This window comes from Chionomys nivalis, chromosome 3 (genome assembly GCF_950005125.1).
Source record: "Chionomys nivalis chromosome 3, mChiNiv1.1, whole genome shotgun sequence".
Lineage (NCBI taxonomy): Eukaryota > Metazoa > Chordata > Mammalia > Rodentia > Cricetidae > Chionomys > Chionomys nivalis.
Window position 1 is genome coordinate 57,315,841 of NC_080088.1, and position 19,273 is coordinate 57,335,113.

Sequence of the window (19,273 nt, forward strand, 5' to 3'; positions counted from 1 at the left end):
CCCAATGGGTGGGGCTATGTCCCTACAATACTAGGCATAAAATAAATAAGTATTTGCTGAATAAAAAAAACAGTTACATCTTACCTGTGATATATTTTCAAAACTTTATTGATACATATTTTTCTCCATCAGAATGAATTTTCGTCTCTGTAATTTTGTTGACAACCAGGAAAAGAGATTACAAGTCTCAAATAAAGAAATTGGAGAATTCTTTGGGTACGACTTTGGATAAATGTGTTCTCACTGTTTTCAGCAGGAGGTTTGCGTCTCCTTCAGTTGGCCTGAAGTTTGACATGAGGCCTTTTGCCTTATTTTCAGTTTTACCCTGCTAGGACATATTATTTCAGAAGAATAAAAAGATACTTTTGCTTTTAAATTTTGTTCTAAAGTTTAACTTTTAAATAAACAAAAATTATGTATTCATTTATAGAAATGACTTTTTGTTAGAAATTTTGCCTTCATTCTGGCATCTATCTACAGTGAATCAAGTATGTTATATTCTCTTAAAAAATATATATTTTTTTTTTCATGTGCACTGGTGTTTTGCCTGCATGTATGTCTGTGTGAGGGTGTCAGATCTTGGAGTTACAGACAGTTGTGAACTGCCATGTGGGTGCTGGGAATTGAACCCTAGGTTCTCTGGAAGAATAGTCAGTGCTCTTAACCACTGAGCCATCTCTCCAGCCCCGTACTTTGTCTTTTATGTAAGGACAGTTTGACCTTTTGATTCCCGGATAAGACTAACAGGACAAATAGAAAACACGTGTTTAAAATCAATGATTCTTCTGATGTGTTTGACTCTTTAAAATCAGTGATTCTTCTGGTGTGTTTGACTCTTTCTGAAAGACAAGACATTTTTCTGTGGAGTTTATTTCCACATGTGATTCACATCTGTTTTCCTGGTTGAAAATTTCTAAGTGTTTATTAGCCTTGGTCAGTTGGAGCTAAGTGGGACACACACAGGAGAAACTCAGCAGAGATTATTAGGGAAATATAGGACATAATATATTCATATTCTTTTAAAGAGAGTTACTGATACTTGGTATGAATCTAAATTATATATTTATTATTTTTAAAAATTATACATGGGGCTGGAGAGATGGCTCAGAGGTTAAGAGCATTGCCTGCTCTTCCAAAGGTCCTGAATTCAATTCCCAGCAACCACATGGTGGCTCACAACCATCTGTAAAGGGGTCTGGTGTCCTCTTCTGGCCTGCAGGCATACACACAGACAGAATATTGTATACATAATAAATAAATAAATATTAAAAAAATTATACATTTGAAACAAAAGTGCAATATATTCCAAATACTGTGATTACCTTATGATTTTTTTAGGCCAGTAATATTCTAATTGTGTGTTAATTTATTCACTTAAAAATTAGTGCCGGACGGTGGTGGCACACGCCTTTAATCCCAGCACTCGGTAGGCAGAGGCAGGTGGATCTCTGGGAGTTCGAGGCCAGCCTGGTGTACAAGAGCTAGTTCCGGGACAGGCACCAAAGCTACAGAGAAACCCTGTCTCGAAAAACCAAAAACCAAAAACCAAAAAAAAAAAAAAAAAAAAAATTAGCTTTGCAAAAGGAAAAAGAAATCTGTGTCTCTTGGGGTGATAATGTTCTTATCTTCAGTAAAATGGAAATTGGGCTTTATTACATATTTTTATAGTTCATTAATCTTTGGTGTTCTAGTTATTCTTTATTTTGTTCTGTGGTATTTGTTCATAGTAGTAGAGTGCTTTCTGGTTGAAAAGCAAAGTGTAGGGACGTGTCAGGTTATGCCTTGAACCTTTGACACCTTTGGGGACCTTCAAGGTCTGCAGCACCTCAGGGAACGCAACTCGTAGCACCTGGTGTCTTGTCTTCTAAAATGATTTCTGTTTGAATGTTGGTTTTGCTGTTCTAGGAAGGAATTCTGAGTTTGTTATTTGATTTACATTTCATACTCAGCTTACATTTGTTTATCTTTCCAAAATTTCAGTTTCCCTTTTCTGATTTTTTTTCTTTCTTCCAACTCTCCTCACACAACAAGTAACAGAGTGGGATGTGAGGGCCTCTGGCTGCAGCCTCAGTTACACCGTCATCCACCAGGGTTCATCTGGTGGGTCTGGTCCTTCCTTCCCACTCCGTGAGCGCCCCTCCTGAAGCTGCCAGATCCGTCTCCCTCACAGCGGTCAGCTGACACGAATGGGTCAGGTATATGAGTAGCTGTGCTTCCATGCCAGTGACTCCACACAAGCTAAAGGAATTGGGCAGTCATTTATTATTCAAAAGAACATTTTAAGCAATATTTTTTCCTTGCTGACTTTTTTAGGCCAGTTTATCTTTTTCAGTATTGTTTAGTACTAAAATTCTTTGTATATAACCCCTTTATTTTGGAAGAAAAATGCTTATTTTAGGTACTGAACACTTGACGCCATCTTTAAATTATGCTATTGTTAGATACTTAAATAGAAGTAAGAAATGGTAGTTGGCATTTCTTTTTTTTGTTAAAGATTTATTTATTATGTACATAGTGTTCTGCCTGCATGTGTGTCTGCACACCAGAAGAGGGCACCAGATCTCACTACAGATGGTTCTGAGCCACCATGTGGTTGCTGGGAATTGAACACTGGACCTCTGGAAGAGCAGCAGTGTTCTTAACCCTCTGAGCCATCTCTCTAGTCCCCATTATAACTGTTTTTTTTTAAATGGCTGTTGTACTAGAAATAGATATTCAAGGATTTCCTGAAGTACCTACCTGGAGAAGTCCTTAGTTACCCATAACCCACTGTTACAGAATGAAAGAAGCAGATGCCCAAAGACAGCAGGCAGTCAGGGAAGAGCTACTTAGAAGACTTGGGAGGTTGGGTTGCTCAGTGTTTAAAATAGAAAACTAATTTACAGTTACTGTTTGTGGCTGATTTTGTTTGTCATTTGTGTATGTGTAAATGATGTGTGAGGATGGCTCACGCGCACACACTACAGCACATCTATGGAGGTCAGAGGGCAATGTCCATGTGAGATCTGGGAATTGAACTCGGGTTGCCAAGCCATCTCACTAGTCCCAAAGTTCTAACGTCCCACATCTTTTTGAAAAAAATTTAATTAATTAATTAGTTAAAAAACTTATCTTTTCTCATTTTACATACCAATCCCAGTTCCCACTCCCTCCTCTCCTGCTCCCTCCACCTTTCCCCATCCCATCCCCCCATCCACTCCTCAGAGAGGATAAGGCTTCCTTCCCATGGGGAGTCAGCAAAATAGCACACTGCTTTGAGGCAGGACCAAGGCCCAACCCACTATATCTAGGCTGAGCAAGGTATCCCTTCAAAGAGATTGGGTTCCAAAAAGCCAGAACAGTCGGCCCCCACCCTACAACTGTCACCCACATTCAGAGGGTCCATTTTGGTCCTTCTCAGTCAGGCCAGAGTTGGTGAGCTCCCATTAACTCAGGTAAACTGTTTCAATGGGTATCCCTATCATGGTCTTGAAGGTCTTGCATCTTATATGGTCTGGAATATAGTGAAAGGAACATAATGTCTTTACATAGTAAAAGTAAATAGTACTTCTGAATATTCAACAAAATTCAGTGAAGTTGACCTTTTTAATTAAGCAAAAGTACTTAATCCTTTTCAAAATATATCCCTTATTTCCACAAAATATCAGCAAAGTATGTTAGCTACATATTTGTTATAGTTAAGGGGAGGTGGGGGCATCTGATAAAGGAGAAACAAGAGCACTTTACAAAATGATAATTATCCGTTGATAACAAACACCTGTCTGTACTCTCTACCCTGCTACTGGTGAGGCTGAAGCCAAATGGATTGACTCTCAAATTGGGGCCTGCTGCCGGGCGGTGGTGGCACATGCCTTTAATCCCAGCACTCAGGAGGCAGAGGCAGGTGAATCTCTGTGAGTTCAAGACCAGCCTGGTCTACAGGTTTGGTTTCCAGTGTCCACATCAAGTGTCTTATAACTATCTGTAACTCCAGATCTGGGGCAGCTGACTTTCTACTATATATATAATAATGATATATATTTATATATATAATTATATAAATAATTAAATACATATTTTAAAAATACAGTAGCAAAACAAAATAAAAACAAATAAACAAACAGAAAACAACCAAACTTCCCCTGCCTCTGGCAAATGAAAACAATTGACTTGAAAATCTCAGTGGGGTCAAGTGTTATCCCCCCCCCATCCCGTGCGCAGGAGTCAAACCTAGACCTTGCACGTGCTAGTCGGAAAGTGGTCTTGAGGACATCTTTGTAGTGTGGCGACACATCACTCGTTCACCATGGAAGCCGAGTAATCAAGCCGACTCTGCTCCTGGTTTTTGATTATGAAGGTACAAGACATAAACACATACAGTATATGTGATATAGAGTCCACCAATTTAGAAAACTTTATATATTTAAAAATACACTATACATTTCTAAAGATTTAACCTATCTGCTGACTCACTTGCTGCTGTTATAACATTAACATAAACATTGCTGTAAGTATAAGCACTGTTTCATTTGTGGAATCTAGCATTACTATGGATATAATCTGAATATTGTCTTTCTTATTGTACGTAGCATTCATCATTTGGTGATCACAAGTGTTTATCAAGGACCTTTCTGCTAAATGAAAACATAAATTTCATGGATTAGTTTGTGGTGATATGTGTTTTTAATAAATACTGGAAAAAAGCTTTTTTTGAGAAAAAATGATTAACATTTAAGTACTGCCATAGTATCTGTTAATAAAGTTAAAGATATAGTCACATGGTGATAATCTGTCCCATAATTTGTAAGAAACAGTAGTTTTAGGAACAAAAGATTGTATCTACTCCAAACTTTGAGTTTCCGTGTGTTGAATTCTGACTGTTAAAATTCTGAAAGAGCTTACTTGCACTGAAGTGACAATGTTTGAAAATTCAACTTCATGGGGCACATTTTTTCTTTTCTTTTTCTACCCCCCTCAAAACAAACCTCTAGTACAGTACAGTGTTTGTCATTCTATGTGGCAGGATACCCAGAGTTATATTGACGGATATCCTGCGAACGGAGTTAGGAAGAAAATATTTAAAGGTCCCACCTATATCTGAGGCCAGTTTGAGTGGTACAGCCAACCTGAAGTCAGATCAACTTTCTTCATCATCTGATGGCATCGTAGAGTCTTGTCAGAATGTAAATCATCACAAGAGCTTTTTATCTGAAAGGTATGTCTAGTGATAACTTTACTAAAATATATATCTATTTATTCTCATGTACCTGATCTTTCATCCCAGATACATTATTGTAAATGTAAGACAAATGTGCTTTAATGGCTGTTGTGACTTTCCCCCACTGGGTAGAATGGCTTTGGAAGCAGCAGTTTATGGCTCATAATCAGAATCAAAAGTCTATTCTTGTACTTTGAAAAAATGGATACAAACCCTGAATGAAGCTTTAGTTATCTGTTTTAGTATCATATATTTATTTTGTTTCAGTGAGATTTCTTCTGATAATAATGTTCCCCCTAAGTATCATCTTCAAGCTAATATTTTCACTGTAAACCTCAAACTTATGGTTCCCCCATTAAAGAAGACCTTTGTAACAAGTTTCTTAACATTTTTTAACAACTTGTATCTTTTAAAAACTCCTTATTTCTTATGAACTTCTGAATTTTTCATATTTGTGTTCTGATCTTGAAGTATCAAAAATAACTTTTGTAATTAGTCTCTGTTCTATTCCTTTCTGTTGCTGTGACGGGATTTCCTGGAAAAAGCTACTTAGGGAAAAAAGATTTACTTTTAGTTCATAATTCCAGGTTATAGTCCATCATTGTGGGTAAGTCACAGTGACAGGGACTTGGAGCAGCTCATCACACCATGTCCACAGGCCAGACTAGGGAAAATAAGTGCATGTATGTTCATGCATGCTTGCTTGTGTTCAGCTTATCACACCACGTCCATAGTCAAGACCAGAGAAAAATAAACACGTATGCTCATGTGTGCTCATTTGTGCTCACTTGCTTGTGTTCAACTTGCTTTTCTTACCCTTACATAGCTCAGGACCCCTTGCCTATGGAATGGTGCCTTTCATAGCAGTTAACACCATAAGACCATCTGCCACAGATGTGCCCACAGGCTTACCCAGAGTAAACAGGACTTCATTGAGACACTCTTCCCATTATTATTCTAGATTATATCAAGTTGGTAATTAAAGCTAGCCAGACAGTCTCTTCTAAAAATTGTCCCTTCTCCAATAAGCGTTTCAGTGTTGGGCTTGAGAGACGGCTCAGTGGTTAAGAGCACCTACAGGACTTGGGTTGGGTTCCCAGCACCCACATACAGTTCACAACCATCCATAACTCTAGTTTCAGGGGATCAAATGCCCTCTTCTGACTTTCGTGAACACCAGGCACTCAACTGGTACACAGACATACATGCAAGCAAAATACTCAAGCACATAAAATAAAACAAATATAACAATTTAATTAAAAAAGAATTCAATATTATTATCCAGATAGTAGAGTGAATGTATAATTAGAGATTTTAGAAATGCATTTATCACATTATTTTGCAAGTGAAACTTTCCTTCCCTCTTTTCTTAAAATGAGTTATTTTGAAAGGAGAATTCAGAGTACTTAGTGGGAATGGATTGACTTAGAGCTATGCCATCACTTTAGTAGATATGTCGCAATACAACTGTGTGATACAAGATGAACACAGACTATACGAAACACAGGCATGTGTTGTAATCACCCTCTTCCCACTTCCTCTCAGCAGCTGAATGGGTATGTAGAAAGTATTTAGAGCTTCCCAGAGACAGTCTGTCCTAATTATTGTTATTATTGGTCTGTCATTGTAAAGAACATGGGAACATGCTAGCCCTTGTTATATGGAGCATCAGTGCAGGCTCAGCTGTGGGTAGAGGCGTGCAGGCTATAGCCGTAGAAACCAAGGTGCACGCCATGATGCATGTGAGCAAGTGTTATGTGAAGATCGAAAGCTCTGCTTTAGCCTTATCCTGCCGAGGACGATTACACTCCTTGTTACAGACAACTGGAGTAGAAGTATGTGGGGGACAAAGTAATCAGAAATCGAGAAACGATAGAAAATACCAGTGATAAACAGGGAGCTTAAGTTATCTACTTTAGGTAGTATATTTGCTTGTTTAGCATGGCAATTTTCTTTGTTTTAACATAAACCTTAATTTCTACACTTTATATTAGGTCTGGAGTAATTTTAACCTTATATTTATTCTAGCTACTCATTCTCCTTTCCTTTTTAATTCATTTAATTATTCCAGTTATTCCTGTTTTCCCCAATTGTTATTATTCCTGTTTTTCCCAATTATTTCAGTTACTTCTGTTTTCTCTAACTCCCTCAAATTAATGACCTCTTCTTTAATTATTATTGTTTTGTATAATATTATACATATATACACACATATATATGTATAAATGCTACCTGCTGATTCATTAGTCTTTCTTATTTATTTATTTATTCATTCATTTTTTACTCATTCATTTTTCTGTCATACATTACATCCTGACCACAGTCATTAGTGTTTCTTTTGTGTACATATGTTTAGGGCTAGTGACATGGGATTCATAACCTATAGTAGTTCATCCCTGGAAAATACTAAAGCCCTTTCTCTCAGCAGACATCAATTGCTTGTAGCACTTCATATGGGGAAGGATCTTGTGAGATTTCCGTTTTTCACATTAGCGTTTGAACTGGCGGTGTCTTTGTTCAGATCTAGTTTAGGCAGCCATATTGTTGAAATTTCATGGGTATATTTTACCTGTCATATGGAGAAGATGTCTTGCAGCAGCAGAAGTTCTAATCCTCTGGTTTTTACAGCCTTTTGGCTTCCTTTTATCATGTTCCTTGAGCCTTAGGTGTAGGGGTTGATTGTACATGCATCAGTAGGTATTGGGCACCCTTGTTTGTTCTCTGTCTTGTACTCTGTGAAGATTTGTCACTTGTATTGGTTTAATAAAATGCTGATTGGCCAGGAGCAAGGCAGGAAGTATAGGCGGGATGACCAGAACAGGAGAATTCTGGGAAGAGGAAAGGCCTAGTCTGCAGTCATCACCCAGATGCAGAGGAAGCAAGATGAGAATGCCTCTCTGATAAAGGTACCAAGTCACATGGCAAAAACACAGAAAAGAATTATGGCTTAATGTAAGATATAAGAGTTAATAAGAAAGCCTGAGCTCATAGAGCAACCAGTTTATAATTAATGTAGGTCTCTGTGTGGTTCTTTGGGATTGAACAGCTGTGGGACTAGGCGGGACAGAAACCTCTGTCAACAAGTCTTGGCTTTGTAAATGGTCTCTATCTACTGCAAAAAGAAGCTTCTCTAATGAGGAGTGAGAACTACACTCATCTGTGGATATTATGATAAACATTTAGAATGCAGTTAAAAATCATACTGGCTTAGGAAAATGATAATAGTAGGTTCTCCTCTAGGGTCTGTGACCTCACCAGCCATGGGTAATTTTTTGGAGAGAAGTCATTGCCTTTTAGATTTTTTTTCATGGAAAAACATTTTCTTTCTTTTTTCTTTTTTTTCTTTTCTTTTCTTTTTTTTTTTTTTAAATGTGCACTGGTGTTTTGCCTGCATAGCTGCCTGTGTAAAGGTGTCAGGTCCCCTGGAACTGGAGTTGGTAGTTGTGAGCTGCTATGTGGGTGCTGGGAATTGAACCCCGATCCTCTGGAAGAGCAGCCAACGCTTCCAACCACCACTGAGACATCTCTCCAGCCCCACCCCCTTTTTTTGGTTTTTCGAAACAGGGTTTCTCTGTAGCTTTGGAGGCTGTCCTGGAACTAGCTCTGTAGACCAGACTGGCCTCGAACTCACAGAGATCCGCCTGCCTCTGCCTCCCGAGTGCTGGGATTAAAGGCGTGTGCCACCGCCGCCTGGCCAAGTATGTGATCTTATTACTGAGCCATCTCTCCACTATTACTGTGAAATCTTTATGTATGTATGTGTGTGTGTATATATATATCATTATACTTTGCTCTTATTTGCCCCCATCCCTCTTTTGCTGGTCCCGTTCTTCCTTCAAATATCTTTATTGCTTTCATGTCACAAGTATTTTTTACCCTCTTCTGTCCCCCCCATAACTCCTCTTATATCTCTTTTTTCATTCTCATAGACCTTTTCCTACTTTTGTCTTCTGTATCTATTTATGCACCTATCTTGTGTATCTAAAAGTCTAGATTCTTCATCTGAGAGAAAACAGTCTTTGTCTCTGTGTCTGCCTTCTATTATTTAACATTTTCCTGCAAATGTCATAATTTTCACTGTTCTTTACAATAAAATTTCGTTGTGTTTATATACAACATTCTCTCCGTGTATTCTTTTACTGATGGAATTTCAAGCTTGTTCTAATCCCTGGTGTGTTTAACTATTTTGTGATATGCTTGGATGTCCTGTAGAATAGGTCCAGTGTGGCTCTATCTGTATGTTAGTTCCATTTTTAATATTTTGAGGATTTTCTATACTAATTTCTGTAATGGCCAAGTCAGTTCGCACACGCACTAGCTATGTAAAAAGGTTCCCCTGTCCTTGCAACCTTGCCATCATTTGTTTTCTTAATGATAGTGATTCTGACTTTGATGCATTGGCATCTCGCTGTATCTTTAACTTATGGTTTCTTGATAGACTTAAAGATCTTTAATACTTTGTTTGTTTTTATGTTTCAAGACAAGATTTCTCTTGTGTAGCCTTGACTGTCCTGGAATCTGCCCTGTAGACCAGGGTGGCTTCAAACTCATGGGCCACCAGCACTGGCATATGATATTGAATAGTTTTTAAAAAATGTGTAGGCTAATTATGTTTCTTCATTTGAGAACTATCCCTTTATTAGTTTATTTATTAAGTGAATGATTTGTTTTATTTCAAAATTTTGTAAGCCGGGCGGTGGTGGCGCACGCCTTTAATCCCAGCACTCGGGAGGCAGAGGCAGACGGATCTCTGTGAGTTTGAGACCAGCCTGGTCTACAGAGCTAGTTCCAGGACAGGCTCCAAAACCACAGAGAAACCCTGTCCTGAAAAACAAAAAACAAAAAACAAAAAAAAAATTGTGGCTTTTTCTTTTATAGATTCTATATGTTAATTCCTATTTGATATATAATTGATAAGTTTTTTTTTCTGTTCTGTAGAGTGTTTCTTCAAGTTGATAATTGTTTGATATTCTATACAGAAGTCTAATTTCACAGAATCCTACTTGCCAGTTTTTGAAAGTATTTCCTACGATATTGGAATTTTTTTCAGAAAATCCTTGTCCATGCCTATGTCTTGAAGTGTTTTGCTCAAATAGTCTCAGGATTTTAGCTCTTGCTTTAAGGTCTCCATCCATTTGGACTTGTTGTTTGTGAGGGTGAGAGATTTGGACATAGTTTCACTCTTCCACACGGGTGCTCAGTTTTCTCGGCACGGTTTGTAGAAGAGGCTCTTCTCTAGTGTATGCTGTTCTCACCTTTCTCAGAAATGAGGAGGCTGCAGCTGCGGGAGCTTCTTTGGATCATCTGTTCTCCCTTTCAGGTACTAACCAGGCTGGACCCTGCTGAACTTCTGAGGTCAGAGGCTATGAGGAATGCTCAGGGGTGGCTGTTGGATCTTCTGTTTCCCATTAGTCTCCATGTATGCTTTCGTGCTGCTGCCTTGTGACTATGGTTCTTTATTTTGAGATTGGGTATGAGATACATCCAACATTGCTGTACAGGATTGGTTTCATTATTTTGAAGTCTTCTATGCTTCTATATGGATGTTAGAATTACTTTTTTCCTAATTTTATAAAGAATTTCTTGAAATTTTGATGAAGATTATATTAAATCTGTAGATTTCTTTCAGTGACATTATTCATTTTCACAGTATTAATCCTGCCCGTCCCTGAGGAAGCAGGCCTTCCCAAGCTTCTAGTGTCTTGAGTTTCTACAGTGGTTTATAGTTTTTATTTATAGGGATCCTTTACTTCCTTGGTTAGGCTTGTCACAAAGTATTTGTGAAAAGCTATTGTGAATAGATTTTTGCCCCAACTTCTTTCTTTGCCTTTTTATTGGTATGTACAAAAGCTACTGATCTTTTTATGTGATTTTACATCCTACTGTAGTGCTGAAAGTATTTGTCAACTTTGACTTTTCTGGAGGAATCTTCATACCTTCATGGTCTTTTTTTGCATTTGTATATGTGTATGATGTGTGTGTATATGTGTATTCATGCTCATGTGTATGAGAGAGTGTGTGTTCATATAGAGGGCACAGGTTGGTGTCGAGTGTCTTCCTCGGTTGCTCTCCACTTTATATACTGAGGCATGGGTTCTGGGACTCTTGCTTGTGGGTGCTGGAGACCTGGCCTCCTGTCCTCGTGCCTTCTGCAATAAGCACTTCAACCAGGAGCCATCTGTCCAGTCTCACATTAGGATCTGTTATCTGTAGCATCATATTGTCTCTAAGCAGGAATAGTGAGCATTTAAAAATCAGCTTTATGTTTTAAATTTCTCTTGTAGTTTTTCTCTCTCGTTGCTTTTTATTTCATTTCAATTTAAAAAAACATTTAGATCACATTGTAGTTTTGTTTATAGTGCTTTGTGGTATTTTGCTGGGTGGTTACAAAACAAAACAGGCTTTGTTTTGCTTTAGTCTTTTATCTTTAGCAAATGAAACTTGGCTAACTATAGTGTTATTTATATGCTGTTAGCCTAAAGTTGATGGTTGAGGCTTCAGATTAAATAGAATGAATTGACTTAGTCAAAGTTTTTTTTGTAAGTTAAACTGGCTAAGTCTTACTTTAAATATTTTAGATTTTAGAATCCAAGTTCTAAGTAAAGAATATTACATTAAAGTAAGTATAAAGAGCTGAATAAGTGTAATCATGGCAATGACTGATCCTTTCACTATGATAGTACATTGGTAATATTTAATTGCTATAGCTTTTGAATTTATAATTCATTTATTATATTTTCAATCATTTTTCTTATAGATTATATTTTGCTCATCTTATATGTATCAAATTTGTGCATATATTTTAAAAAGAAATATTCTACAAAGATGCTATTTATGTTGTACTTAGATGCTATTTATGTTGTACTTTCTCCTGTTTTCATCCTGTCTTTTAAATGACCCTCAGGTAAAATAGGTTTCAATTCTTCTAAACCAAGCTTTATATTTTCTTTTTGTCAAAAGTTTTTTTCTTATCATGGAAAATTTGTTTTTCTTCTTTCTTTTTTTCTTCTCCTTTTTTTTGCGGGGGTGGGGAGAATAAGGTCTTTCAATGTAGTCCTGTCTGTCTTGAAGCTCACTGTAGACCAGGCTAGCTTTGAACTCACAGAGATCTTCCAGCCTCTGCGTCCTAGGTGCACCACTACACAAGGACTAAAATTTGTTTTCCCCTCAATATTCTATTTTAGTTATTTTGCCTGAACCTTAGATTTTAAATAATTTTATATAGATAATTTTTTAAAAAAAAATATTTATTTATTTATTTATTATGCATACAATATTCTGTCTGTGTGTATGTCTCCAGGCCAGAAGAGGGCACCAGACCTCATTACAGATGGTTGTGAGTCACCATGTGGTTGCTGGGAATTTGCTCTTAACTGCTGAGCCATCTCTTCAGCCCCTATAGATAAAATTTGTTAACATATTCCAAACTTCATTTTTTCTTAAGATTTGTTTTTGAACCATTTTGAAATATATTAACAATTAGCTTTGACTTATAATTGTTTATTACATACTGGTTAAATATCAGGGTATTTGTGCTGTTGAATTTTTACTTTTTGAGCTCTGACTTATCTAGTACATGTAAGATTATTCTTTTCTCATTTTAAAGATACAGTGTGATAGCTTGTCCTTTCCCCAAAGACCTTTGGGATGTAAGGGTGAAACGGAAGTGAAAACTTTTCAGATCTGAGTTCAGTGGCTTTTTTTTTTGTTTGTTTGTTTGTTTTGTTTTTTATGACTGGGTTTCTTTGTGTAGCCTTGGCTGTCCTAAAACTAGCTCTCTAGACCATGCTGGCCTCAAACTCACAGAGATCCCTTGCCTCTGCTTCCTTAGTGCTGGAATTAAAGGCACATGCCACCACTACCCAGCATATGAACTTTTTTTTTTAAAGTATCTATATCATATAGTATTACATGTAAGAATTTATTTTTAGCCTATTGAATTTATATTTGAATTTGTGTCAGTGTCTTCTAAATTCATTTGAGCCTTATTAGAAATGAATTTAATACAATTCTGTTTTGCAGAAGATCAAAACCAAGTAAGACAGATAACATTTCTGCAAAGAAGGCTCCAAATGTGAAAGAAAAGCACAGAGCTGATCGTGGCATTTCTGTGACATCTGGTACTCAGCCTAAAGGTTAGTGTTTGCTAGAAAACTGAAATTAGAATTTTGCTTATTATTTATAGCAGTTTTGTTATGAATATTTTATAGTAATACTGAAATGATATGCAAAAGTAAAGAGAAGTAGTTATTTAATACAAATAAAATTGCTGAACATCTGTTTATATACCTAAGTATATATTTCTTTTTTTTATTTATTTTTTAATTCTTTTTTAATTAAAATTTCCACCTCCTCCCCGTTTCCCATTTCCCTCCCCCTCCTCCTACATATTGCCCCCTCCCCCAACTCCCCTCCCCTTATCCCCACTCCTCTTCTCCTCCCCCCACTCCATTCCCCCTCCCTCTTGATACTGAAGAGCAGTCCAAATTCCCTGCCCTGCGGGAAGACCACTTCTATCTAGGTCCAGGAAGGTGAGCATCCAAACAGGCTAAGCTCCCACAAAGCCAGTTCATGTATTAGGATCGAAACGTAGTGCCATTGTCCTTGGCTTCTCATCAGCCTTCATTGTCCGCCATGTTCAGAGAGTCCAGTTTCAACCCATGCTTATTCAGTCCCAGTCCAGCTGGCCTTGGTGGGCTCCCAATAGATCAGTTCCACTGTCACAGTAGGTGGGTGCACCCCTCGTGGTCCTGACTTCCTTGCTCATGTTCTCTCTCCTTCTGCTCCTCATTTGGACCTTAAGAGCTCAGTCCGTTGCTCCAAATTGGGTCTCTGTCTCTATCTCGATCCATCGCCAGATGAAGGTTCTAAGGTGATATGCAAGATATTCATCAGTATAGGATAGGGTCATTTCAGGTTCCCTCTCCTCAGTTGCCCAAGGTACCAGCTGGAGACATCTCCCTGGACACCTGCGAGCCCCTCTAGAGTCAAGTCTCTTGCCAACCCTAAGATGGCTCCCTTAGTTAGGATATATATTTCGCTGCTCCCGTATCCACCCTTCCTATATCCCAACCATCCCATTCCCCCAAGCTCCTCCCATCCTCCCCTTCTCATGTTTCTCATCCCATTTCCCCTTAGCCCCATGCCACCTCACCCGCAAGTTCCCAGTTTTTGCCCGGCAATCTTGTCTATTTCCCCTATCCAGGCGGATGACTATACGTTTTTCTTTGGGTTCACTTTCTTATTTAGCTTCTCTAGGATCACAAATTATATGCTCAATGTCCTTTATTTATGGCTAGAAACCAATTATGAGTGAGTACATCCCATGTTCCTCTTTTTGGGTCTGGGATACCTCACTCAGGATAGTGTTTTCAATTTCCATCCATTTGCATGCAAAATTCGAGAAGTCATTGCTTTTTTCCGCTGAGTAGTACTCTAATATGTATATATTCCACACTTTCTTCATCCATTCTTCCATTGAAGGGCATCTAGGTTGTTTCCAGGTTCTGACTATTACATACAATGCTGCTATGAACATAGTTGAACTGATACTTTTGTCATATGATAGGGCATCTCTTGGGTATATTCCCAAGAGTGGTATTACTGGATCTTGGGGTAGGTTGATCTCAAATTTCCTGAGAAATCGCCACACTGATTTCCAAAGTGGTTGTACAAGTTTGCATTCCCACCAGCAATGGATGAGTGTGCCCCTTACTCCACAACCTCTCCAACAAAGGCTAATCATTGGTGTTTTTGATTTTAGCCATTCTGACAGGTGTAAGATGGTATCTCAAAGTTGTTTTAATTTGCATTTCCCTTATCGCTAAGGAGGTTGAGCATGACCTTAAGTGTTTTTTGGCCATTTGAATTTCTTCTGTTGAGAATTCTCTGTTCAGTTTAGTGCCCCATTTTTTAATTGGGTTAATTAGCATTTTAAAGTCTAGTTTCTTGAGTTCTTTATATATTTTGGAGATCAGACCTTTGTCTGTTGCAGGGTTGGTGAAGATCTTCTCCCAGTCAGTGGGTTGCCTTTTTGTCTTAGTGACAGTGTCCTTTGCTTTACAGAAGCTTCTCATTTTCAGGCGGTCCCATTTATTCAATGTTGTCCTTAATGTCTGTGCTGCTGGGGTTATACCTAGGAAGTGGTCTCCTGTGCCCATGTGTTGTAGAGTACTTCCCACTTTTTCTTCTATCAGGTTCAGTGTGTTCAGACTGATATTGAGGTCTTTAATCCATTTGGACTTGAGTTTTGTGCATGGCGATAGATATGGATCTATTTTCATTCTTCTACAGGTTGACAACCAGTTCTGCCAGCACCATTTGTTGAAGATGCTCTCTTTTTTCCATTGTATACTTTTAGCTCCTTTATCAAAAATCAGGTGTTCATATGTTTGTGGGTTAAAATCAGGGTCTTCTACTCAGTTCCATTGATTGACTTCTCTGTTTTTATGCCAATACCAAGCTGTTTTCAATACTGAAGCTCTGTAATAGAGTTTGAAGTCAGGGATGGTAATGCCTCCAGACGATCCTTTATTAAATAAGATTGTTTTGGCTATCCTGTTTTTTTTTTTTAATAATTTTTAATTTTTTTTTTAGATTTATTTATTTAATATGTATTCAGTGTTCTGCCTGCATGTATCTCTGCAGGCCAGAAGAGGGCACCAAGTCTCATTACAGATGGTTGTGAGCCACCGTGTGGTTGCTGGGAATTGAACTCAGGACCTTTGGAAGAGCAGGCAAAGCTCTTAACCACTGAGCCATCTCTCCAGCCCCCTATCCTGGGTTTTTGTTTTTCCTTATAAAGTTGATTAATGTCCTCTCGAGATCTGTGAAGAATTTTGATGGGATTTTAATGGGGATTGCATTGAATCTATAAATTGCCCTTGGTAGAATTGCCATTTTTACTATGTTGATCCTCCCAATCCAAGAGCAAGGGAGATCATTCCATTTTCTGGTATCCTCTTCAATTTCTTTCTTCAACGACTTATGTCAAATAGATCCTTCACTTCCTAGGTTAGAGAGGTACCCCAAGATATTTTATGCTATTTGTGGCTATCGTGAAGGGTGATGCTTCTCTGATTTCCCTCTCTGCTTCCTTATCCTTTGTGTATAGGAGGGCAACTGAGTTTTTGGAATTCATCTTGTATCCTGCCATGCTACTAAAGGTGTTTATCAGCTGTAGGAGTTCTTTGCTGGAGTTTTTGGGGTCGCTTATGTACACTATCATATCATCTGCAAATAATGAAAGTTTAACTTCTTCCTTTCCAGTTTGAATCCCTTTGATCCCCTTATGTTGTCTTATTGCTATGGCTAGAATTTCAAGCACTATATTGAAGAGGTATGGAGAGAGTGGACAGCCTTGTCGTGTTCCTGATTTTAGTGGAATAGCTTTCAGTTTCTCTCCATTTAATTTGATGTTAGCTGTCGGCTTGCTATAAATAGCTTTTATTATAGTTAGGTACAACCCTTGTATCCCTAATCTCTCTAAGACCTTTATCATAAAGGGATGTTGAATTTTGTCAAATGCTTTTTCAGCATCTAATGAAATGATCATATGGTTTTTTTCTTTCAGTTTATTTATATGATGGATTACATTGATAGGTTTTCGTATGTTGAACCAGCCCTGCATCTCTGGGATGAAGCCTACTTGATCATAATGGATAATTTTTCTAATGTGTTCTTGGATTCAGTTTGCCAGTATTTTATTGAGGATTTTCGCATCGATGTTCATGAGTGAGATTGGCCTGTAGTTCTCTTTCTTGGTTGTGTCTTTGTGTGGTTTTGGTATCAGAGTAACTGCAGCTTCATAAAAGGAATTTGGCAATTACTTCTCTGTTTCTATATTGTGAAATACATTAAGGAGTATAGGTATTAGGTCTTCTTGGAAGTTCTTGTAGAATTCTGCATTGAAGCCGTCTGGACCTGGGCTGTTTTTGGTAGGGAGGTTTTTTATAACATCTTCTAATTCTTCGCGACTAACAGGTCTATTTAGATTGTTCACCTGGTCCTGGTTTAACTTTGGTATATGGTACTTATCTAAAAAAGTGTCCATTTCTTATACATTTTCCAGTTTTGTGGCATACAGGCTTTTGTAGTAAGATCTAATGATTCTCTGAATTTCCTCTGTGTCTGTGGTTATGTCTCCCTTTTCATTTCTGATCTTGTTAATTTGCGTATTCTCTCTTTGCCGTTTGATTAGTTTGGATAGGGGTTTATCAATCTTGTTGATTTTCTCCAAGAACCAGCTTTTTGTTCCATTGATTCTTTGGATTGTTTTCTGTGTTTCTATTTTGTTGATTTCAGCCCTCAGTTTGATTATTTCCAGTCTTCTACTTCTCCTAAGTGAGTCTGCTTCTTTTTTTTCTAGAGCTTTCAGGTGGGCTATTAAGTCTCCAATGTGTGCTTTCTCCGTTTTCTTTAAGTGGGCACTTAATGATATGAACTTTCCTCTTAGCACTGCTTTCATAATGTCCCATAGGTTTGAGTATGTTGAGTCTTCGTTTTCATTGAATTCAAGAAAGACTTTAGTTTCTTTATTTCTTCCTTGATCCAGGTGTGGTTCAGTAGTTGACAGTCCAGTTTCCATGAGTTCGTAGGCTTTCTGGGGGTAGCATTGTTGTTGAATTCTAACTTTAATCCATGGTGATCTGATAAGACACAGGTGGTTACTAAAATTTTTTTGTAACTGTGTAAGTTTGCTTTGTTACCGAGTATGTGGTCTATTTTCGAGAAGGTTCCATGCGCTGCAGAGAAGAAGGTATATTCTTTCCTATTTGGGTGGAATGTTCAATAGATGTCTGTTAAGTCCATTTGATTCATTACCTCCCTTAATCCTCTTATTTCTCTGTTAGGTTTCTGTCTGATTGACCTGTCCATTGGTGAGAGAGGAGTGTTGAAATCTCCTACTATTAGTGTGTGTGGTTTGATGACTGCCTTGAGTTTTAGTAATGTTTCTTTTACATAAGTGGGTGCTTTTATATTAGGGGCATAGATATTCAGGATTGAGACTTCATTCTGATGAATTGTTCCTGTTATGAGTAAAAAATGTCGCTCTCCATCTCTTCTGATTGATTTTAGTTTGAAGTCAACTTTGTTAGAAATTAGTATGGCCACACCTGCTTGTTTCTTAGGTCCGTTTGCTTGATAAACCTTTTCCCAGCCCTTTACTCTGAGTAGATGTCTGTCTTTGTGGTTGAGGTGTGTTTCTTGTAAACAGCAGAATGTTGGATCCTGTTTTCGTATCCAATCTCTTAGCCTGTGCCTCTTTATAGGTGAGTTGAGTCCATTGATATTAAGTGATATTAATGACCAGTGGTTGTTAACTACGGTCATTTTTCTTTCTTTCTTTCTTTTTTTTGGTAGTAGAGTTTGTGTGTTTCCCTTCTTCAAGTTGTGCTGGTGAAGGGTCATTAGATGTCTGAGTTATTGTGGGCATTGTTGGACTCCTTGGATTGTGATTTTCCTTCAATTACTTTCTGTAAGGCTGGATTTGTGGCTACGTATTGTTTAAATTTGTTTTTATCCTGGAAAATTTTGTTTTCTCCATTTATAGTGAACGAAAGCTTGGCTGGGTATAGTAGTCTGGGCTTCCATCCATGGTCTCTTAGTTTCTGCAGTACATCTATCCAGGACCTTCTGGCTTTCATGGTTTCCATAGAGAAGTCAGGTGTAAGTCTGATAGGTTTACCTTTATAAGTAACTTGGCCTTTTTCCTTTGCAGCTCTTAATATTCTTTCTTTATTCTGTATGTTTTGTGTTTTGATTATTATATGACGAGGAGATTTTTTTTTTTTTGATCCAGTCTATTCGGTGTTCTGTATGCTTCTTGGACCTTCAAAAGAATATCTTTTTTAAGGTTGGGAAAGTTTTCTTCTATAATTTTATTAAATATATTTTCTGGATCATTGAGCTGTACTTCTTATCCTTCTTCTATCCCTATTATTCTTAGGTTTGGTCTTTTTATTGTGTCCCAGATTTCCTGAATGTTTTGTGATGAGAATTTGTTGGTTTTGCTGTTTTCTTTAATCAGTGTATTTATTTTCTCTATGGTATCTTCAGTGTCTGAGATTCTTTCTT

The 19,273-nt window shown here is 37.7% G+C and overlaps 1 protein-coding gene across 5 annotated transcripts in view; it reads left to right on the plus strand.

The window, feature by feature from the left end:
* Senp7 (SUMO specific peptidase 7) overlaps positions 1–19,273 on the plus strand; it is a 127,781-nt gene that overhangs the window by 73,551 nt on the left and 34,957 nt on the right. For 3 of the 5 annotated variants that reach the window (XM_057764391.1, XM_057764390.1, XM_057764393.1), the window contains 2 exons: positions 5,003–5,194; positions 13,220–13,332. In XM_057764391.1, coding sequence (XP_057620374.1) covers positions 5,003–5,194; positions 13,220–13,332 — 305 coding nt within the window. The remainder of the gene's footprint in view (positions 1–5,002; positions 5,195–13,219; positions 13,333–19,273) is intronic. The other 2 variants (XM_057764392.1, XM_057764394.1) reach the window with 1 other exon arrangement.